A 24,418-nucleotide genomic window follows, 5' to 3' on the forward strand; every position below is an offset into this window, starting at 1 on the left:
GCGGTGTGAAAGGGGTATTAATGTACCTCAGCTTTCAGAAATATCCCTCCATGTGCATAGAGAGGAAAAATAGTTTGCCTGTTCCTCTAGTAGATAGCAAAAGAATGCTAAGGACCGTTGTTGTTGTTGTTGGAAAGCAGGAATTTGTCAGCTATAGACAATACTAATACGCACAAAACTGCAACCTCAAACCCTCCCGCACCCCCGCCCCTCCCAAAAAACCCCCCAAACAAGCAAAATGTTTTTATTTGAAAATGCATTTGCTTTATTCATTATTTTAGGCATTCACTTCAAAATAAGAACAGGCTATCATGGAAAATCCCTGTGGTTTCCAATAAATATGTATCAAGAGGGGAGTGAGGTCTGAACCAGATGAAACGGATCTATATTAAAGTGCCTGAGCATATATTATGGATGCACCAAATTCTTTTAAAACGTAGCAGTTAACTAGAACCAATGACAGCATCCTTACCAATATGTACAGTGCCTTGTCTGCTGCTTGGAAAGCTTGGTCCACAAAAGGAATAAATGTTCAGGCCCACCATCTTACATTAGTATACATCTATACCATTAAGTGAGAGGGACACAGAAGCACAATGGAACACATACAAAGCACTGTTTGCTGTCAGACAGGGTAGCTGCTGCTGCTTAAGTAGTGATGCTCTGATTGTTCTCAGACCATGTCTATGATGACAGATATGTTGAGCTGTCCTCTACATTTATCTGATCAAAACTAGAGGGCTCCACAGCAAACAGTCTAAGCATATCCAGTTCCAGGGGATGCATGCAGCCACTTATCACCAACGAATGAAGAGGGCCACCAAACTCAACCGAGCTGAGTTGCTGCAAAGTCCCCGCTGCTATATACTGGTCAGATGCCCCTACTCGAGCCAGTCCCACGCAGATGGTGTTCTCAGTGAGAGCTGGGGATAAACAGGAATTCGTGTTTAATATGCACAGTAATCTGCATGTAGCAAAAGTATATCACAACGGAAACTGAATTTATTTCATAGCTAAATCACAGTGCATCGTGTTATATAGCGGAGCCCAAGATTATAAGGCAATTGCTGTATGGTTAGCACTTTTACAGTCCTTTGTACCGATGATTGTAGTCAAGTCATTAAACTGAAACTCTATTCAACTGTCCACCAGACTGAGGGCTCCTACAAGTGCTGACCTTGGTATCTACATCTGAATTCCACTTTCCCCAGCTTGTAGGGAAGGTAAATGAACCTAGTAACATTGCCTATGTGTACCAACTCTAGGGGACGGATGATTAACAATAGAAGCTGAAAGGACAGGTGTAATGAATACCACATCCCTGATCTGTCATCCATTTCATGGAATATCCAAGTTTCTAAGGATAAATAATCTCTAGTACAAGGCCTGTCTGTGTTCCATTATCAAAGAGTGGGGAGACTGGAGTTCATGTGCATGCATTAAATGCTGATGTGACAATGGGGGTCATTCAGAGTTGTTCGCTCGTTATTTTTTCCCCGCAACGGAGCGATTAGTCGCGAATGCGCATGCGCAATGTCCGCAGTGCGACTGCGCCAAGTAAATTTGCTATGCAGTTAGGAATTTTACTCACGTTTTTTTCTTCATTCTGGTGATCGTAATGTGATTGACAGGAAGTGGGTGTTTCTGGGCGGAAACAGGCCGTTTTATGGGTGTGTGCGAAAAAACGCTACCGTTTCTGGGAAAAACGCGGGAGTGGCTGAAGAAACGGAGGAGTGTCTGGGCGAACGCTGGGTGTGTTTGTGACGTCAAACCAGGAACGACAAGCACTGAACTGATCGCAGATGCCGAGTAAGTTTGAAGCTACTCAGAAACTGCTAAGAGGTGTGTAATCGCAACTTTGAGAATCTTTCGTTCGCAATTTTACTATGCTAAGATTCACTCCCAGTAGGCGGCGGCTTAGCGTGTGCAAAGCTGCTAAAAGCAGCTTGCGAGCGAACAACTCGGAATGAGGGCCAATGTTTCATGGCTCTGCTTGTCACAATGTGTAAGATTTTTATTTTTTGTGCAGATGGTCAGATATTACATTAAAAAGGAAATTAAGAACAATTTTTTTTTTCTTATGTTGAAATATTGGGTGAGTTGTATTTCTTGTATACTAGAAGATACCTGTACAGAAAGAGAATAAACCAGAGGTTGCTGTCTGAATACTGCCATAGTAGCAAGTCGTTGGCTAATACAGCAGGCTTTTGCATGACTTCATTTATCTAGCATTACCTTTTGATATTTAGGTAGGAGCGAGGAGGCGTAGCAGATCTTGGAGTACACGCCTGCCATTCAAATCTTTTTCGCACATGCAACTTATGTAGTTACAGAAGTCCAATTACGTTATCTTTTCGGATATAATTTAACGTAAGACATAATACTTAGGGGGTCATTCCGAGTTGTTCGCTCGCAAGCGGATTTTAGCAGATTTGCTCATGCTAAGCCGCCGCCTACTGGGAGTGAATCTTAGCATCTTAAAATTGCGAACGATGTATTCGCAATATTGCGATTACACACCTCGTAGCAGTTTCTGAGTAGCTTCAGACTTACTCGGCATCTGCGATTAGTTCAGTGCTTGTCGTTCCTGGTTTGACGTCACAAACACACCCAGCGTTCGCCCAGACACTCCCCCGTTTCTTCGGCCACTCCTGCGTTTTTTCCGGAAACGGTAGCGTTTTTGCCCACACGCCCATAAAACGGCCTGTTTCCGCCCAGTAACACCCATTTCCTGTCAATCACATTACGATCGCCAGAACGATGAAAAAGCCGTGAGTAAAAATCCTAACTGCATAGCAAATTTACTTGGCGCAGTCGCAGTGCGGACATTGCGCATGCGCATTAAGCGGAAAATCGCTGCGATGCGAAGATTTTTACCGAGCGAACAACTCGGAATGACCCCCTTAGTGCGGAATCTTCAGCTTTTGGTGAAATTAGCATTTAAGTAGAACGGAGCCTCTCACTGCAGAAGAGGTCTTCCTGACTATTCCCAGTGTGCACATACATTGTAAATCATTGTGTATTACTCATCAAGTAGTTTTACATAACTTAATAAATTAGCAATTTTCAGGCTGTTTTTCAGTTCCTCTTTGGCATTTAAAGCATAAGACTCGTACAATTACTGGCCAGCAACCTTTATGATCACGAGCAAGCCAGTCAACAGAGCAGGGCCAGATTAATGGGAAGGGGTATCGGGAGGGGGGGGTGAGAAGCACAGTATTTGGGGAGGCCCGGGTGCTCTGCTGCTGCAGTGATCACGACCAGAGTGAACTGCGAACTGTTAAACTGTTACCAGGCAAATATATATATATATATATATATAGCAGGAATCAGCGGCACTCTGCAGACGGAGTATCAGGATAAAAAGTCTTTAATACGGTCCTACGCCGTTTCGGGGACTTAGCCCCGTCTTCAGGGACAAATCATACACGTGTATGATTTGTCCCTGAAGACGGGGCTTAGCCCCCGAAACGGCGTAGGACCGTATTAAAGACTTTTTATCCTGATACTCCGTCTGCAGAGTGCCGCTGATTCCTGCTTTACCTTATTGGATCTTGCTACAGATCGCAGAGGGCACCGCAGCAAGTACCACTATATACCCAGCCGAGTGCCGAGCCTTTCCATTGTCTATATATATATATATATATATATCCATTGTAGAAGAGCCGCACTCACATGTCGTTAATAATCACAGTTGCTGGGGTGCAAAATCCAGGAACAGGTCCTATCAGAACAAAGTTCCACGATACATGTGCACAAATAAGGATGCACTCACCAGACTTCTCCAGGGTGAAATTGATAGATTTTAATCCAGACAGCACATACTCACAAACGGAAGGTCTGACCTTCTGTTTGTGAGTATGTGCTGTCTGGATTAAAATCTATCAATTTCACCCTGGAGAAGTCTGGTGAGTGTTTATTTATATATATATATATATATATATATATTTATTTGCAAAGCAGTCGGCACTCCACAGCTCTATCCACAACTTGCTCCGTGCCAGCTCACAAAATATTCACATGAATCCAAGAAAGGACGGCACTGGAGACAGTAATATGCAGAAAATTTGTATTCAAAGGCAACAGCCGTTTCAGGGCATTAGCCCCTTCCTCAGGCCCAATACAAAGTGTACCACTTTGTATTGGGCCTGAGGAAGGGGCTAATGCCCTGAAACGGCTGTTGCCTTTGAATACAAATTTTCTGCATATTACTGTCTCCAGTGCCGTCCTTTCTTGGATTTATATATATATATAAAACTGATGGGGGCCCCACCACAGACCTTAATCTGGCCCTGCACCCCAGAGCATAAAGTAAAGTACAGAAAAAAGTTACATTTACCTCTGCTGCCAATTAGTCTTCTATCAGATGAAATTACATAAATAAAACTTACGGTAGAGGAAGTTCATCCTGTCTGTTAAGACTATTCTTGAGGACCTTGGGTGTGTCCCTTAGCTACTGCAGGATGTGGCATTTGTCAGAGGATGTTAAGGTAAAGCTTAATATTGTAGCAAAAGTTTAAACGAAGAGGCCATTGGGGTGGTCTGTAATATCATCATGCTCCACAGAACAATACGTGTGCAGAACAATACAGTATATTGCAATGTATGGTGAGTAGCAATCCATAAACAAGACAGCTTAACTTCTTCATGACTGGCGGTACTTTGCTATTCAATTAATAAATCCAGATTCATGTTTTTCCAACCAGGAATAGTCCATTCCGGTATCCGGACTCCAGGTCGACACCAGAAAGGTAGACACACCTTAGGTCAACATGGACAAAAGGTCGACATGAACAAGGTTGACATTGAAAAAGGTCGACATGAGTTTTTCACTTTTTATTTTTATTTTTTTATTTTTCATACTTTACGATACACGTGGACTACGAATGGGAATGGTAACCTCTGCCGAGCGAGGCACCTCGCCCGAAGCATGGTGAGCGAAGCGGTGCACTAATTGGAGTTCCCGGTCACTCTTCGAAGAAAATGACACAAAAACCCCCCCATAAAAAAACTCATGTCAACCTTTTCCCATGTCGACCTTTTGTGCATGTCGACCAACTAGTGTTGACCTAAGGCGTGTCGACCTTTTTGGTGTCGACCTGGAGTACCAGACCCGTCCATTCCTTACTCAGAAGCAAAATGTAAATACCGTATATACTCGAGTATAAGCCGACTTTTTCAGCACTTTTTTTTGTGCTGAAAAAGCCCCCTCGGCTTATACTCTAGTCAGTGCAGTGCAGTGGGAAGGAGGGACACGGAGGGCACAGCGCGCGCCTCTCCTGTGTCCCTCCTGCCTCTCCGGCGGCGGGTCTATTAAAGGAAGTACCTATTCGTGAGCTCTGATTGGCTCACGAACCGGCACTTCATTTAACAGACCCGCCGCGGCCACCGGAGGGACACAGGAGAGGCGCACGCTGTGCCCTCCGCGTCCCTCCTTCACAAGACAACGTGGGAGCGGCGGAGGGTAAGTTATAGCAGGCACTAAGGGAACATATTTGGCACTTGGGGGGGGGGATATGTGGCACTGAGGGGGCATGCATATCTGGCACTGTGGTCGTATAACTGGCACTGTGTGGTGGCATATCTGGCAGTGTGAGGGCATATCTGGCACTGAGGGGGCATGCATATCTGGCAGTATGAGGGCATATCTGGCAGTGTGGGGGTATAACTGGCACTGTAGGGGCATATCTGGCAGTGTAAGGGCATATCTGGCACTGAGGGGGCATGCATATCTGGCAGTGTGAGGGCATATCTGGCACTGAGGGGGCATGCATATCTGGCAGTATGAGGGCATATCTGGCACTGAGGGGGCATTTATATCTGGCAGTATGAGGGCATATCTGGCACTGTGGGGCATATCTGGCAGTATGATGGCATATCTGGCAGTGTGGGGGCATATCTGGCAGTGTTGGGGCATATCTGGCAGTGTGGGGGCATATCTGGCAGTGTGGGGGAATATTTGGCAGTGTGAGGGCTGTGTACGGCTAGAGCAGCATTTCCCACCCTAGGCTTATACTCGAGTCAATACGTTTTCCCAGGTTTTTGTGGTAAAATTAGGTGCCTCGGCTTATATTCGGGTCGACTTATATTCGAGTATATACGGTAATTTCTCTTGGTAGTTAGAATATGCCGACACTTAATAACTAACAACCCAACACTAAGTGGATTTAATTGTAATTAAAACACAGTAGATACTATGAGGTGCAATTCAGCATTGCTCTATTAGGATTGCCTGCATGAGAGGACTGGTTCAGGTTTCCTGTATGACTACTTAGACCTGACATCCTGCACAGGAGAAACTAGTGAGACTGTACAGTAGATACTACCTTAGAATGAATGCGTATGGGAGTACTAGGGTTTAAGGTTTGGGTAGACAGCATTCAGATTTCCCGGTTGCTCACAGCTCTCACTGATGTATATGGTGCAATATATACTTTGCTGTTTGTTGTAGCTTCAAGTAGACAAGACCAACAGTAATGTAATGTATATGGCCGGGGACCACAGTTGCTCACATGACCCAGCTTATGCTCACCCAGCTCCTCTCCCAGCTCCCTCCTGTTCTGTACAATCTGCAAAAGCTGCTCGGCTGCTTGGTTCACAGTCATATAGCGAGGGGGTTCGAAAACTTTCTTTCCCCTGTGATCACAGAAAGATTAAAAAAATGCAAATCACCAAATCTTTCTATACCTGTAACATAGTAACATAGTAACATAGTTCTTGTGGTTGAAGAAAAGATAAATGTCCATCAAGTTCAACCTATAGAGCCATATACTGTATTTCATCATTATTACAGATTATGGGGGTCATTCTGACCCGATCGCACGCTGCAGTTTTTCGCAGCATAGCGATCAGGTCAGAACTGCGCATGCGCCGGCGTCCCAGTGCGCCGGCGCATGGCCGCTCATTGCTACACTATGATCACCTCTGCCTGATTGACAGGCAGAGGTGGTCGATGGACGGGAGGGGGCGAAACGGCGGCATTTGGCTGCTGTTTCGTGGGCGCGGTCCAGCCAACGCAGGCGTGGTCGGACTGTGCGGGGAGTGGCCCGCAGCGGCTGCGTGACATCACACGCAGCCACTGTGGGCCGGGGAGCGAAGAGTAGCTCCCAGCCAGCACGCTAAAGCTGTGCTGGTCGGGAGCTACTCTTGAAGTGCAAAGTCATCGCCGCTGTGCAATGCCTTTGCACTTCTGTGGGGGAAGGGGGCGGCCCTGTGCTGGGCGTCCCCCCGACATGTCTGAGTTCATGATCATAGCTGTGCTAAATTTAGCACAGCTACAATCAACTCGGAATGACCCCCTATATCCTTACTGTGTTGCCTTAACTACAGTATAACTGTGCAATTCACATATAAATAAATGATCTCCTTGTGTTTATAGCAAATTAATATTGCTGTATTTAGTATCTGCATTTCATGAGAGTCAATGACTATCCAAAGCCTTGATGACCAATGCATTATGATTTAGGCATATAACTGAATTAGTATCACAATCAGTATTGAATTAAATAAAACTGTTGAGGGGTCTTAATACTATATACCAGAATTACCAGCACACCCTCTGCAATAACCGTAGTGTGGGAGCTCATCAGAATTTACAGTCTTTAGGGATTTCACTGCATCTACAGATGGCCCTGAACAAGTAGTGCACTAATGGCTTTTGCAATGAGACTATGTGGTGTTCCTATGTATGTTAATATAGTTCTGTTTACATTATGTCACAAGATAGTGACACTGTCCCTGCATGGACCAGATGGTGTTTTGATTTAAACTATGAGAAAGTCTGCACCATCATGAGTGGTTTCCAATCACTTTGCGCTGTAAACAAGTTATCTGCTATCATGTATGAGTTAAGATATCTAGGTGTTGCAGAGGATTAGAGGTGGTTTACAACAGCAATTAAAACAGTCTAATGGTTGCAAGGATGCAATACACAACTGTATCCTAGGAGACAGATTAATTGGCAAATTGTGCTGTCCCCAAATAGTCCAGTAGAGGTCACTAAAGGCCTAAGGCAGTGGTTCCCAAACGTTTTTTGAATCGCAACACCCTAGAGTATCAGAATTGTTTTCACGACACCCCAGGGCCAAAGTTTCTTATTGGGAAATTAAAAAATTAAAATAAATTAAAGTAAATTGTGTTTATATTTCATACTTGGGTTTCATTGTGAGGTGAGGGACAAGATTTGCTTTGGTTTGTCCACATATTTTATGACTTGCAGCCACCAGCACTGGGTTTTGTCTATTACATTAACCGTAAATAATTTGAATTGGTCCTAGACCGCTAACCCAGGGCACCCCTGCAAGAGCCTCGCGGTAACCCAGGGTGCCACGGCACACAGATTGAGAACCACTGGCCAAAGGCATGCACTGCTTTGGTAGTCAAACAATGATTCTATAAAAGGTACTCCATTTCTTTTTACATAAACAGAATGTATCCAATGGTAGAATGTGAACCGTTGTACACTAACAACTACTACTATAATGATTACACTCACTTCATAAGGTTCTCTATGGACTGCTCCTTCACCTTTATATCTGCAGTAAAATGGAAAAATCTGTTACCAAACACGCTTCATGTACACTGCAGAAACGGGAGATCAGCCTTCTGTGCATGCTCCCTGTCCATGATTTACACAAAAGATATGGAACATAAGTAAGTTGCACACATATCTATCTGACGTGAGGTGACAGGGGTGCACTTGTCACCTATGCAGAGGTCATGCAGCCTTTTTGTAGCCGGAACCTTGCTTCATGAAAATGAAGCCTATCACTAACTCAGGAACTCTAACATCAATTTGTGACTGAATTGTAAAGCTACATTCTCATAAAAACATATTCCTTTTAACCATACTTGCTTACTTCCAATATAGCATTTTAGAGAGACTGTGAAAGCGACATCTATGCGAGCAGCGCGGATATGTACATTTGCGTCTGAAGTGTCATAAAAATGACTTACGTCCAACTTTAATTGAGGTCCAAAGCAGTTACATAGTTTTTCACAATTATAAATTAAATATCGATCTTAGCTAGATAATGTTAATAAGGTATAAATGATAGGAGGTGCTGTGAACCAAATATTTACTATTAGCGAACCATAGACAGTTGTCACAGTAAAGTAAGTAAAGATCAATGTGTCATGGTAACAAACAGATTAAGCACAGATGGCTAGTAAGTCTGCTCCTTAGCCCTTGAACCTACTAATACGACGTTTTTTTTAATGTAGGCATGATATGCATTAAAAACATGCTGCACTCTACTATTTTATAGTATCTTAAATTCTTCCCTCTAACGTTTTCTCTTCCATCATGTTATTATCATTTCTATGGAAGGTGCCAGAAGGGTTCCGTAGCGCCTTGCAACACACACCATTGTGCACAATGGTACTCTTGTAGCCATGAGTGTGCTGGAGAGCCATTTTCTTGTAGCACACCCCCTCCTTTTTACCTCTCCCCAGTATCTGGTGGGAGGGAACTAATGAGGCAGTCAGTGCATTAAGGCAGTACGGCTTCTAGGAGATTGCTAGACTCTTCAGGGAATCTGGGAGATCACCATTATTTCAGGGAGTTCCCCTGACATTCAGAGATGCGGAAAGTATGTTATTTTATAATTTTGTAGCACTATCTGTTTAGCTGAATTGGTTACCAGCTACCTGAGTTGTGTCCAACCTTACTCCTATCAAGTGCAACAATCAAACAAACACAGCCAGATAAAATGATGCTGTACTATATATATATATATATATATATATATATATATATATATATATTGATCACCTAATAGGCAAAGAGTGTGCATCCCACTTAGTCTGTTCCTTCTGATCTTGTCATAAAAACTCTCCGGCTTCCACGAGTTCGTCCAGAAGACAATGGAAACAGTCTCCCCAAAGTTATACAGCTGCAATATAAAGTATAAAGTCAGAAACCACTTGGAATTATTGCTATACATTTACGCTTCACAGCATAGTCTTCAGTAACGTACATGACAGGCAACTGTTCCACAGCTAGGTGGGGGCAACTTGGTAACAGCGGTTGGAGCAAGGCATGTGCGTATGGCAACTGTGCTGTCATGCCATTACACAGATAGGCAGTGCTTGATTACGCATTTTGCATACTCCACCAGCCTCAGACTCCGAGATTGACACATTGATGATTATTTTTATTTTTTTCACCAATAAACATTATTTTTTAATAACCTTTCATGGGCCCAGTGATTCCACTTGGAGTGACACCCCAGAACTACAGTAATACTATACAAGTGCAGATTTTACATATAATATAAATTAAATCTATGCGCAAGAGAGAGACTATTGGGTAGATGTACTATGTCAGGTTTCTGAAACCGCTGATGATTGACAGATTTGGCTGATGGATTTCAAACTGCACCAGTAATTACTGCAAAATCAGTGTGGTCTAGCATTAATTACTACTGCACTTTGAAATCCATTGGTCAAAGCCACCGAACATTGATGGCTTTGTAAATATGACAGATTTTAAGTCTTCCCTCTTTGTAATCTCTAGGACGCCAATAACCTGACAACTGTCATAGGATTGTTGTCATTCTAAATGGAGGCCTGAATAAGGTAAACTAGGACCATCAGCACATACGGTGTGTTAGCGGACTCTTACAGTGGCCATTTAATGGTGACGACTGGGATAATGAAAGGAACAGGAGCAGCTCTCAATTTTACAGCTTAGCAAGCAAATTACACTCAAGAAAAGTGATTCTTGACTGTAAAGACTACTATCAATCATTCTAAAAAAATGAAACAGAGAAGTCATTGACAGCTTTGTCTACCAAGAAAATCAACAGAAGCTGCGGGCGTCACTAAGCTGACCTCTGTGCTGGACATATGGTCATCTTGACCCTAGTGTGACAGCTTATATCATTTCAGTGTAGGCAAAACTAGAGTATATCACTCTTAACATGCGTACATTTAGGACTGTATGAAACCTTAAAGCCTCAGTAAACCCAGTGTAAAAACATTATTATGGGGAAAGAAGCAACCAATGATTGTTTAGCTATTACAAATAGTACAAGATTTTTGTTTATTGAACTCTCTTACCTGCCCTGTCATCAATCTTCAAAGCCTGTAAATATATGAACATTAACTTCTTCAGAGAAACCTATTTTTCTTCCTTTTCTATACCTTACACCAACCACTCACTTTTACCACCAGCAGATACAATTCTTATACCTCTACTAAACACATACATATAAATCAAGTGTTCCCCCTCACCACTTACATTGTACCATGACCCCTCCACATACAATGCTGTGTACTAATAATAACAGCCAGACAAACATACAGACAGCTGCTTCCTGTGCTTGGCACATGAGATGAAGATGCAAGAGAAATATAGGGGACAGAGTGAAGAGGAACAATATCTTATGAGTGAGAGATCAGAGAATATTAGGGAGGATTAAGGAGAGAAATGGAAGAACAAGTAAGGCACATGTGATTGACCACCAAAGCAGGAAAGTGCGTCCAGTGCTCAATGCCCTCTGCTAAAGGCACACCCCAGTCCATGCAGAGGCAAGAGTATGGACCGGCTTCCGGCAATGTGAGGGGTATTCAATTATTCCAAGTGTGTGCAAGGAGAGCGTGCTAAACTGTTCTAAAGTCTTATTTATGCAGGTGTAGTTCTCCGTCTGTTTGACACAGATGGTTTCCAATGTCTTCCATATCCCTGGAAACTGGAGAAATACAGGAGAAAGTCTAAAGGGCCCTACACACTGGCCGACACGACTGCACGATATGAACGATCTCGTTCATTAATGAACGAGATAACGTTCATATCGTGCAGTGTGGAGGCTCCAGCGATGAACGATGCGCGGCCCCGCGCTCGTTCATCGCTGGTCCCCCGTCGGCTGTACATGCAGGCCAATATGGACGATCTCGTCCATATTGGTCTGCACTTCAATGCAGCCGGGTGACGGAGGGAGTGAAGAAACTTCACTCCCCCCGTCACTGCCCCCCCACCGCTGTGTCGCCCGTCGGCCGTATCCGCTGTCGGGCAGCTCGCTCTGCTACTGTGTTGTCACCCCCTTTTATAAAGTCCTGAGCAGCAGTGAATGCAGTGATAGATGACATGTGCATGCTGTGGGCTACCCAGGGGCGCTAGGCAAACCCCAAGTGTGACGAGAATGGGGATGTGACACACATTCATTCCTCAAACTGCCATTCACCAGGAAGCATGGCATTGTGGACATGAGGCCATGCCCCTTTTTGCTCGCGCAGTCTACACTGGGTGACACCATCCCTAGTGGCGCCACTGAATATAGGACTCAGTAGCTGAATGGGATATCAGGGTGGTCTTCAGTTTGCCGGCTGTCGGGATCCCAGTGCACAGTATACCGGCGCCGGAATCCCGACAGCTGGCATACCTACACTTTTTCTCCATCTTGGGGGTCCACGACCCCCCTGGAGGGAGAAAAAAAATAGCGTGGCATGCGTAGCGCGCCACCGTGCCCGCAGCGTGCTTGCGGGCTCATCTGCGCTCGCCACGCTGTCGGTATGCCGGAGCCGGTATGCTGGGAGCCCGGCCGCCGGCATACCATACTACACCCGGGATATCATATTACTGGGATTTAGGGGGACAATTACTAAGCAGTGATAAGACCGGAGAAGTGAGCCGGTGGAGAAGTGGCCCCATCAACCAATCAGCAGCTCTGTATAATATTATAGTATGCAAATTATAGATGTTACTTCAGTGCTGATTGGTTGCCATGGACAACCTCTCCACTGGCTCACTTCTCAGCTATTATCACTGCTTAGTAAATGTCCCCCTTAGAGTACAAACTCTCTTCTGAGAATGGCTTAGTAATGTTTTATAATATCATACCAATTTCACTGTAATGTAAAAATGTATATGTTCTGTATATATGATTTTTAAGTTATCTTTGTGTAATTAAAATCTTTTGCCCTATGTATCTGGTCTTAGGTTTATGATAACCCAGAGAAAGGATGAATGGATGAATTAATGAATAAATAAATAAATAAACAAACAGCTTGTTAAAACAGAATACATTATAGTGGGGGGGATAACAGACTTCGGTTTAGCTAGCAATTAACACATGCAGGCTACTGGATATAAAGGTCAAAGAGTATGTGTGATAGAACCCAGCCAAACAAATATGTCATGGGGGTTGCTCCAAGGGCTCGTAGTTGGTATGCATCTTCCATAGCAACTGGTCTCCCTGTCTATGGTTGAATAGTGACCCCAGGGGCTATATATTGAGGTATTTTAGCCAGCCAAGGTGTTTTTATTGCTGCCTCAGAGCGCCCCCCCCCCCAGCGCTCTGCACCCTCAGTGACCGGAGTGTGAAGTGTGTATGAGGAGCAATGGCGCACAGCTGCAGTGCTGTGCGCTACCTTGGTGAAGACAGGACGTCTTCATGCCGCCGATTTTCCGGACCATCTTCCTGCTTCTGGCTCTGTAAGGGGGACGGCGGCGCGGCTCCGGGACCGAACATCAAGGCTGGGCCTGCGGTCGATCCCTCTGGAGCTAATGGTGTCCAGTAGCCTAAGAAGCCCAATCCGGCTGCAAGCAGGCGAGTTCGCTTCTTCTCCCCTTAGTCCCTCGCTGCAGTGAGCCTGTTGCCAGCAGGTCTCACTGAAAAAAACTAATTCTAAGACTATAACTTTCTAAGAGCTCAGGAGAGCCCCTAGTGTGCATCCAACCTCGGCCGGGCACGAAATCTAACTGATGCTTGGAGGAGGGTCATAGTGGGAGGAGCCAGTGCACACCAGGTAGTCTAAGATCTTTCTAGAGTGCCCAGCCTCCTTTGGAGCCCGCTATTCCCCATGGTCCTTACGGAGTTCCCAGCATCCACTAGGACGTTAGAGAAAGGGGAAATTGGATTGTACCCCAGTAATTTACGAGATGAGTTATTGGTAATATCTATGACAATTGTCATATGGATGTACTTAGCAAATGGAATAAGAATAACTTCTGATAAATGAGAAGCAGTGAGGATCGCCTTATAGCGCTAACCATGTTAATGTTTGTAGCACAGTTGCATTCATACTGTATGGCCCTGCAGACATTAGATATTTTGAGACCTCTAAGTTGTATGCGTTCTGACTGTCCACCTTTCAGAGACAGCACTTTTATTTTCTCTAATTCCCGTACTCCTTTTTCCTTACTTACGTTTTTTATTTACTTTGATTTCAAATAGATCCAATTGGTTTTTCAATATGAAGGGCTTGTGAACTTAGATGGTTTTAATCTGTCAATGCTGTTTCTCGTCATTCTTACAACAAGTGGTGGAGACTCAGCTAGAATAAGGATGATTTATCTCCACATGAAGGATGTGTGCACTATTTTATATAGTGCAGAATGAGAATGGAATGCATCAGCTTATTGATAATCGGTTGAAAAAGCAATCAAGAAAATATTTAAAATAAGAGAAAAAAAAAAAAAGTCTACAGGTGGGTACACACTAGGCGTTGTGCTCTGTTTCCCCTCCTGAGCCGGGGCGGTTGGCGGCAGGCGTACACACTGAGCAATATGATGACAACGCAGCGGCCGGGCCATGCAGGCAGCTCTTGGACGACAGTCCAATTTGAGCTGCATGCACGGCCGACAGCCAGGGTCATCAACGAACCGCAGGGCTGCGCATCGCTCATACACGCTTGCCGGGAAAGTGAACAACATCGCTCAGGAAGGGTGAAAATGAGCAACAGCGTTCATTTTCTCGGCAAGTGTGTATGCACCTTTAGGGCTCTTTTACACCTCTCTGGTCAGATGTGCTATGACCGTTTAGCATTACCAGTGAGCTGATCACATAAGCACGACGCTCTGAAAAGGTACATCTGGTACTCGCCATAAATTTATACTGTAATACCTGCTTAATCTGTTCCCCCCCTTGTATTTGCAGAATAGTAGGTTGGCAAAGTAAATTGGACATACACAGGATAAAGAGATTGCTTTACATGTTTAGCTCCTGCATGTCATCAAACCCTTGGCTTCAATGTTTGTTAATCATTTTAGTTTCAAAAGTTTCTCCTAACAGTATAATGCTATATTGGCCGTATAGTAATAAAGATGTAATAATAATAGTATTCTGTTATTGTATGTAAGCATTTATGGAACAATTAGCAAAATATCCAACATGACATAGCCACCAGAAGGTTTAAACAGCAAAATGATTATATTATGTGAGGACACTCTGAGGCACAAGATAAAGCAATCAGCGCTCCCATTACCTTCTGCGGATTCTTTCTTCACTAGTAAACTACAGAAGCTGACATCAAAGTGGCTGATGAAGCAATCAGAACAGTTTGCATGGCACTGCTTACTGCTCCAGCTGATAGTATCCGGAGGAGCTGGCTCCTCTATATACAGTAGTTTAGGGTGCGGACAAGTATCACAATGGCATCTAACTGGGGCGCTATAACAAACAATAACAATTTTTCACAGTAAAGAAACATGTACAGAAGTGATATACTGGATGGAATTAAAACGTAGCTTTCATTATAACATTTCTAAATGGGATTTTAATATGAAAAACATAGAAGACACAGATGTGAAGAGAAAATGTAGGAAATTGTGGTTAAAAACTAATTTAATGCCCTCCTCCCTCTTTTTCTTACCTCTTCTTGTGCCTCTCATGCCAGGGTTTGGGTGGTAGATGGTGGGGGGTTTTACTTGCCACACTAACCTCTTCTCTTTATTTGTCCTCCTTGTGAAAGTTAGGAGTTACTGCTTTAGTATGCTATGCCTCATGAACAATTTATCCATACCTGATGGCCACTTGGAATACGGTCTCTGTTAATGTGAAGGGCTTCAATATTTCTGAGAGACGATCACATGCGGGAATTGAAAGCGGAAGAGCTGACGTATGCTTTTTACAGGAAACGCATTTCAAAGAAGGCGCTGCTCTGTTTCTCAGGAATAGAAACTTCCCTTGTGGATAATTTTCTAACAACCCTGCCGGCAAAACACTAGGGGTAGCAATTCAGTTTGCTAGACATAGCGCTATTAATGTTGCTGTTTGTCACCAATTGATTCCAGGATGGGCTCTCTTGATAAACTGCTACATATCTGGCCAGGCATTCACCTTTGTCAATATATATGCTCCAAACACAGCCCAAGCAGCTTTCTTTGACATGGTGCTTAATCTTGCTCAGACACACGCTGAAGGTATATTGATCTTTGGGGGTGATTTAAATTGGTCGTTAGAACTCTTTTTTGACTACTCTAACCCACCGCCCATATATTCGGACAAACTGCATTGCAAGGTTAAGAAGTTTTTATATGACCACCAATTGGATGATGTTTGGCATATTCAATACCCCTCCACAAGGGACTACGCCTTTTGCTTCCACCCCCCAATAAGGTCTATAATAGACTTGATTATCTATTTATTTCCCATAGGTTCCTTCAGCTGGCCATAGCCTCAACAATATGCCATATTTCCTGGACAGACCATGCCCACATGTTGCTTTACCGGCCTCTAACGCCAAATCTTATATCTGGCGGTTAAATTAGCTGATTCTCCAAGACTATAGACAACAAAGTAAGGAGGCGACTTGTGAATATATTAAAATAAATGATCTCCCTGACACAGCTAAAGTCACAGCCTGGGAAACAAATTAGTGTGTAATACGAGGAAATCACCTACAGCTAGGGACTTATTGGAAAAATATGTAGTTATGGTAGACTTACCGTCGACAACTCTATTTCTCCTAAGTCCACAGTATCCACAGGATAAACATTGGGATATGAGGTAGCGACAGCGGATTGGCACCAACGATCAAAGCTTTCGGCCTCCCAGAATGCAACTGCCAGTCCCCTATATCCCCGCCTCCTGGCTTAGGCAATTCAGTTGTTTTCAAAAGCTCAAGGCAGGAGCATCATAGAGAGCCCTAATCAGGTGAGAAGAACACACACATGCACACCCTTCCGTATAAGAAGGAAGAGGTTAATAGGTGAAAGAATCCTCAAATCAGGGTGGGATCCCTGTGGACTTAGGAGAAATAGAGTTAGCGATGGTAAGTCTACCATAACTATATATTTCTCCTGCAGGGTCCAGAGGTTATCCACAGGATAAACATTGGGATGTCCCAAAGCAAATTTAGTGGTGGGGACGCTCCTGATTGGACAGGAGAATCCTTCGCCCAAAATCTGCGTCCTGAGAGGCAAAGGTATCCTTAGCATGATGTCTAATGAATGTGTTAATGGAAGACCATGTGGCTGCCTTACATATCTGTTCAGCTGAAGCACCACGTTGTGCTACCCATGACGGACCTACCTTATGAGTAGAGTGAGCAGAGACATTAGCTGGAATAGGGAAATCAGCTTGAGAATATGCTTCTGAAATAGTCATTCGAAGCCACCTCGCCAGTGTCTGCTTGTCAGCAGGCCATCCTCTCTTGTGAAATCCGTAGAGAACGAAGAGAGTGTGTCTTTCTGATGGCACTGGTATGATCCACTTAGATCCTTAAGGCACGGACTACGTCCAATGATGCATCTTCCGAAGAAAGGTCAGGCCCTTGGTAGGCCGGGAATACAATTTCTTCGTTAAGGTGGAATTTAGATACCACCTTAGGAAGATAACCATATTTGGTTTTGAGAACCGCTTTATTTGATATAAAATCAGAAAAGGAGGACGACATATTAATGTGCCTAAATCTGAAACTCTTCTAGCTGAAGCAACAGTCAGTAGAAAGAGAACTTTAGCTGTCAGCCATTTAAGATCCACTTGCTTTAGTGGTTCAAATGGAGCAACTTGAAGTGCCTTTAGGACTAAACCTAAATCCCAAGGCACTTCAGGAGGAACAAATGGAGGTTGGATGTTAAGCATTCCCTGGAAGAAAGTGCGAACATCCTGTAAGTTAGCAATTTTCTTTTGGAACCATACAGTCAATGCTAACACCTGTACTCTCAAGGAAGCCACCCATAGACCTTTGTCTATTCCTGCCTGAAGGAATGCTAGGACTCTGGAAACTCTGAAAGACCTAGGGTCAAATTTCCGGTCATTGCACTACTGAATATAGGCTTGCCATATTCAGTGATAAATGCGAGCTGAGAATGGTTTCCTTGCTCTGAGCATTGTTTCGATTACCTGTTGTGAGAATCCTCTTGCTCTCAGGATGGAAGTCTCAAGAGCCACGCCGTCAAAGACAGTCGATCCAGGTGCTTGTAATAGCAAGGATCCCGAGACATTAGATCTGGACGTTGAGGGAATAGGAATGGAGCATCCATCGACAGCCTCTGCAGATCTGTGTACCAATGTCTTCTTGGCTACGCTGAGGCTATTAGTATTACGGCACACTTCCCTTGTTTTACTTTTCGCATCACCCTGGGCAACAGGGTGATCGGTGGAAACACATAGGCCAGACGAAAGTCCCATTTCACTGACTGGGCATTCACAAAGGACGCTCTGGGATCCTTTGTTCTTTACCCGTATGCGGGAACTTTGTTGTTTTGTCGGGACACCATGAGATCTATCTCCGGTAACCCCCACTTGTCTACCAAAGTCTGGAAGACTTTGGGGTGTAAAGCCCAGTTGTTTGCATGAATGGCGTGTCGACTGAGAAAATCCGCTTCCCAGTTTAGGACTCCCAAAATGAACACTGTGGACAAGGCTGGATGATGAAGTTCTGCCCACATTAACGTGCGGCTTACCTACTTCATTGCTTTTTGGCTGCGAGTTCCTCCTTGATGATTGAAGTACGCAACTGCCATTGCATTGTCTGAGCAAATTTGAACTGGTTTCCCCTGAAGAATGTCCTTTGCCTGAATGAGTACCATATATATGGCCTGAAGATCCAATATATTTATTGGCAGGCAACTTTCTTCCTTGGTCCACTGCCCTTGGAAGCAACTTCTTCCTGACACTGCTCCCCAGCCCTGAAGACTGGCGTCCGTTGTCAGAACTTCCCAATCTGATATCCAAATGTGTCTCCCTTTGTCTAGCTGGGATGTCTGTAGCCACCGGGCTAATGACCTTCTTACTTCCAGAGGAAAGACCATACTCTGAGTTTTTATTGTCTGATGTAGCCCATTCCATTTGGAAAGGATCAGACATTGCAGAGGCCTCGAGTGGAACTGAGCATACTCCACCGTGTCGAATGTCGACACCATCAATCCCATCACACGCATTGCTGCGTGAATGGATACCCTTTGACTGTGTAACAGCTCCTGGATCCTTGACTGAATTTTGGATATTTTGTTCAGGAGGTAAAATTACTCTCTGAAGACCCGAATCCAACACAGCCCCCAAGTGAGTCATCCGGAACCAGGGACGACTTGGCCCAATTTATGAGCCAACCGTGTCTCTGCAAACAAACTATTGTCTGTTGCAGATGACACTGAAGCAATTCCTGAGATTGTGCCAGGATTAATAAATCATCAAGGTATGGGAAAATTCTTATCCCCTGCCGATGGAGATAAGCCGCCATAACCACCATAATTTTGGTGAACACTCTGGGAGCTGTGGCAAGTCCAAATGGTAGGGCCTGAAACTGAAAGTGTTGCTAGAGGATAGCAAACCTGAGATAGCACTGATGGGACAGTGCTATAGGAACATGTTGGTAAGCATCCTGGATATCCAGTGATACCATGAAATCCTCCAGCTCCATGGCCAAAATAATGGAAAGTAAAGTCTCCATATGACACCAAGGCTCCCAAATGTACTTGTTCAGCACTTTGAGATTGAGCATGGGCCGGAACGACCCATTTGGCTTCTAAACCAGAAACAGGTTGGAATAAAAACCTTGTACTTGTTGCGCAGGAGGAACTGGAATTATCACTCCTGACTGAAGCAACTTCTGAACTGCCTCTTGCAAAGCCCTGGCCTTCGTTTCCACTGAAGACAGGCTGGTCCCAAAAAACTTTGAGAAGGACGTTTCTTGAAGGCAAACGCATAACCGTGAGATACCGCTTCTTGCACCCAGGCATCTGAGGTGGACTGCTGCCAGATCTGTGGAAAATTAAGAAGTCGGCCTCCCACCCTGGAATCCCCCAGGTGGAGGCCTGCACCATCAGGCTGATGGCTTATCTTCTGGCTTGGAAGCCGGACCTCTGGTAGCCCAATGCTTTTTACTCTTACCAGACTTGTCAGATTGAGACTGTTTGCCATAACCCTTTCCTTTTGTTTTTCCTTGAATCCGAAAGGGCCGAAAAGCTGGAAATCTAGGCTTGGATTTGGGTGTGGAAGGAAACTTCACTTTCTTGGAGTCTGCTTCTGACTCCAAAATACTGTTTAATTCTTTACCAAAAAGAATATCTCCAGTAAAAGGCAAAGACTCCAGAACCTTCTTAAATTCTGAGTCAGCTTTCCATGTATGTAGCCACACAGCTCTGCGAGCTGCTACTGCTGAGGCTTGAGAGGCATTTGTACCCATATCCAAGGCTACTTCTTCCATAAAAATAGCCGCTGGTTTAATATGTACAATATGGGATTTTTGCTCTCTATATGCCAATGAAAGATCATCCTCCAATGTATCAGCCAAAGCTGCCACTGCTTTTGCCATTCCAGGCTGAAGCCATGGCTGATCTTACGATTGCCCCAGAGAAGGAGCAAATGTTTTTTAAAAAACCATCTATTTCCCTATCCGTGACATCATTTAATGATGTTGAAGGCAGAGGTAATGTAGATTTTCGCACCAATTGAATGACATGCGTATCTACTTTGGGAGCCACCTCCCCTTTTAAACAGTCCCCAGCTGGAAGAGGATAATGGGAATTCCATTTCTTTGGAATTCTAAACTTCAGCTGTTCTGACCCAGGAAATCCAGTCCTGACTGTTTTGGAATGTTTAAACACAGGTGCCTTTGATTTTAACAAAGGCTCTGGTGCTTCCTCTAAGGACAGAATGGCTTTCATAGCGCTAATTAGCTCAGGTATGTCCACTGAGCTGAGACCTTCATCCTTGTCTCTGTATGCATACCCGGAGTGTGAGGAGTCCTCATCCTCCGACGAGTCCGCATCTGAAACATGTGTAGACTATGAAGATGTTGTTTCATGTCTATGTGATATACTTTCCAGCGGCCTTTCAGACTGTTTTTGTTGAGAGGTTGCAGATTCCTGGACTGGATGTGATAAACCCCAGGGGGAATGTTGCATATAAGGGTTAATAGGGTAACCTATCCCTGGTATAGGAGCTGGCATTATCTGCTCAGCTATACTGGATAATGTCTGTGCAAAAGCAGCACATGGGGGTTCAACTTGAACCTGTACCTGCCTTGGGTTATTCACGAGGCTTTGGTTAAAGCTAAAACAGTTTGCACATAATCCATTTTGAACCAGATCCTGAGAGGTTAACCCAGCTTTGCAAGACAAACATGAAATGAGTGTTGGTGCTGCTGTGGAGAGTGTATCCTCTTCACCCTTGCCTCTCTTAGACATGATAAACAAATCACACACCGGTACATTGTTAACTACACAATTTGTGACTGAAACCACTTTAAAACTCGTTAAAGTGACATACAATCCAATCCCTCCCTGCTTTGCACCAGCATTGAGGATCGGAATACACAGAAACTGACAGAAATAGTTAAGTCAGCAATCACACTAGCAATCAGTCACAGGTTATACATTAGTATAATAAGCAATATGAGCACATAATCAACTACAGATACATTTCAGGCATGTAGGAGAAACATATTACTGCATTACCTTATATAGAACTCATATGCATCAGGCACTTATCCAACTACTCGTACTTAATGGTAGGTAGAGACTTAATGCTGTATCAGCCGGCTCAGGAGAGTGGGATACAGGGAGACTTCCCCCCGCTTCCAGGATCGTTCAATACATTAGTGAACGCTGAGTGGATCCAGACGCTAATAGTGTACACCAACACCCAGTGAACCTACAATGAACACAGACGCCCAAGTGAACACAGACGAACGAGTCACACAGCCGTCTATGCTGCGACTGGGTCCTTTTAAATACACAGCATCTCAGACGGAAGCGGGAAATCAGTTCATGGAGAGAAAACTCGGAGGAAACTGGTCATGAACTGGGGGGAGTGGCGACCAGGGAAGCATCTTACTCCCCACTGCTGACATCAACCCCAGCCTCACACTAATCCCTGGAGCCTATGATCTCTGGGGCCTTGCGCTGGTGCACCCGAGGTGGCAGCCACGTCAGCTACTGTTCGGTAGTCTCCTCCCGAAAACAATGAGGCTTTGTCTTGTGTCTCCCCCGCTAAACGGAACCGATGCCTTACCTTCTCCCAGTGCTCCGGCCACAGCCTGGTAAGTCCGCAGGACTTGCTAGTACATCCGACACAGACGCCCGCCAAAACAGCAATGTACACATGGGTGAGTTGGAGCGACTCTTTCTAAGGCGCATGTAAGACGCTTTTTAGAAAACCCGCTCAAAAAATGTAAGACTATAAAAATAAATGAAATAACAAGCGTATGGCTGCAAAAATCAGCAGCCCAAAGATCGTGGTCCGCTCCTGCCGCACCAACAAAAAAAAAGAAGAATTTACTTACCGATAATTCTATTTCTCGTAGTACGTAGTGGATGCTGGGGACTCCGTCAGGACCATGGGGATAGCGGCTCCGCAGGAGACAGGGCACAAAAGTAAAAGCTTTAGGATCAGGTGGTGTGCACTGGCTCCTCCCCCTATGACCCTCCTCCAAGCCTCAGTTAGGATACTGTGCCCGGACGAGCGTACACAATAAGGAAGGATTTTGAATCCCGGGTAAGACTCATACCAGCCACACCAATCACACTGTACAACCTGTGATCTGAACCCAGTTAACAGCATGATAACAGCGGAGCCTCTGAAAAGATGGCTCACAACAATAATAACCCGATTTTTGTAACAATAACTATGTACAAGTATTGCAGACAATCCGCACTTGGGATGGGCGCCCAGCATCCACTACGGACTACGAGAAATAGAATTATCGGTAAGTAAATTCTTATTTTCTCTGACGTCCTAAGTGGATGCTGGGGACTCCGTCAGGACCATGGGGATTATACCAAAGCTCCCAAACGGGCGGGAGAGTGCGGATGACTCTGCAGCACCGAGTGAGAGAACTCCAGGTCCTCCTCAGCCAGGGTGTGCCCCTGACCAAGTAGCAGCTCGGCAAAGTTGTAAAGCCGAGACCCCTCGGGCAGCCGCCCAAGATGAGCCCACCTTCCTTGTGGAATGGGCATTTACATATTTTGGCTGACAGGCCTGCCACAGAATGTGCAAGCTGAATTGTACTACACATCCAACTAGCAATCGTCTGCTTAGAAGCAAGAGCACCCAGTTTGTTGGGTGCATACAGGATAACAGCAAGTCAGTTTTCCTGACTCCAGCCGTCCTGGAAACCTATATTTTCAGGGCCCTGACAACATCTAGCAACTTGGAGTCCTCCAAGTCCCTAGTAGCCGCAGGTACCACAATAAGCTGGTTCAGGTGAAACGCTGACACCACCTTAGGGAGAAACTGGGGACGAGTCCGCAGCTCTGCCCTGTCCGAATGGACAATCAGATATGGGCTTTTGTGAGACAAAGCCGCCAATTCTGACACTAGCCTGGCCGAGGCCAGGGCCAACATCATGTCACTTTCCATGTGAGATATTTCAAATCCACAGATTTGAGCGATTTAAACCAATGTGATTTGAGGACTCCCAGAACTACGTTGAGATCCCACAGTGCCACTGGAGGCACAAAAGGGGGTTGTATATGCAGTACTCCCTTGACAAACTTCTGGACTTCAGGAACTGAAGCCAATTCTTTCTGGAAGAAAATCGACAGGGCCGAAATTTGAACCTTTATGGATCCCAATTTGAGGCCCATAGACACTCCTGTTTGCAGGAAATGCAGGAATCGACCGAGTTGAAATTTCTTCGTGGGGCCTTCCTGGCCTCACACCACGCAACATATTTTCGCCACATGTGGTGATAATGTTGTGCGGTCACCTCCTTCCTGGCTTTGACCAGGGTAGGAGTGACCTCTTCCGGAATGCCTTTTTCCCTTAGGATCCGGCGTTCAACCGCCATGCCGTCAAACGCAGCCGCGGTAAGTCTTGGAACAGACATGGTACTTGCTGAAGCAAGTCCCTTCTTAGCGGCAGAGGCCATGAGTCCTCTGTGAGCATCTCTTGAAGTTCCGGGTACCAAGTCCTTCTTGGCCAATCCGGAGCCACGAGTATAGTTCTTACTCCTCTACGTCTTATAATTCTCAGTACCTTAGGTATGAGAAGCAGAGGAGGGAACACATACACCGACTGATACACCCACGGTGTTACCAGAACGTCCACAGCTATTGCCTGAGGGTCTCTTGACCTGGCGCAATACCTGTCCAGTTTTTTGTTGAGGCGGGACGCCATCATGTCCACCTTTGGTTTTTCCCAATGGTTCACAATCATGTGGAAGACTTCCGTGTGAAGTCCCCACTCTCCCGGGTGGAGGTCGTGCCTGCTGAGGAAGTCTGCTTCCCAGTTGTCCACTCCCGGAATGA

General features: G+C 44.9%; 1 protein-coding gene across 1 annotated transcript in view; it reads right to left on the reverse strand.

Annotated features, from left to right (window-relative positions):
* Window positions 1-241: 241 nt before the first annotated feature.
* DPH5 (diphthamide biosynthesis 5) overlaps window positions 242-24,418 on the reverse strand; it is a 67,421-nt gene continuing 43,244 nt past the window's right edge. The window contains exons 4-7 of the mRNA XM_063940090.1: window positions 9,773-9,893; window positions 8,495-8,534; window positions 6,533-6,636; window positions 242-923 (exon numbers count right to left, since the gene is read on the reverse strand). Coding sequence (XP_063796160.1) covers window positions 685-923; window positions 6,533-6,636; window positions 8,495-8,534; window positions 9,773-9,893 — 504 coding nt within the window. The 3' untranslated portion in view covers window positions 242-684. The remainder of the gene's footprint in view (window positions 924-6,532; window positions 6,637-8,494; window positions 8,535-9,772; window positions 9,894-24,418) is intronic.

The sequence above is a fragment of the Pseudophryne corroboree genome, chromosome 9 (genome assembly GCF_028390025.1).
Source record: "Pseudophryne corroboree isolate aPseCor3 chromosome 9, aPseCor3.hap2, whole genome shotgun sequence".
Taxonomy (NCBI): domain Eukaryota; kingdom Metazoa; phylum Chordata; class Amphibia; order Anura; family Myobatrachidae; genus Pseudophryne; species Pseudophryne corroboree.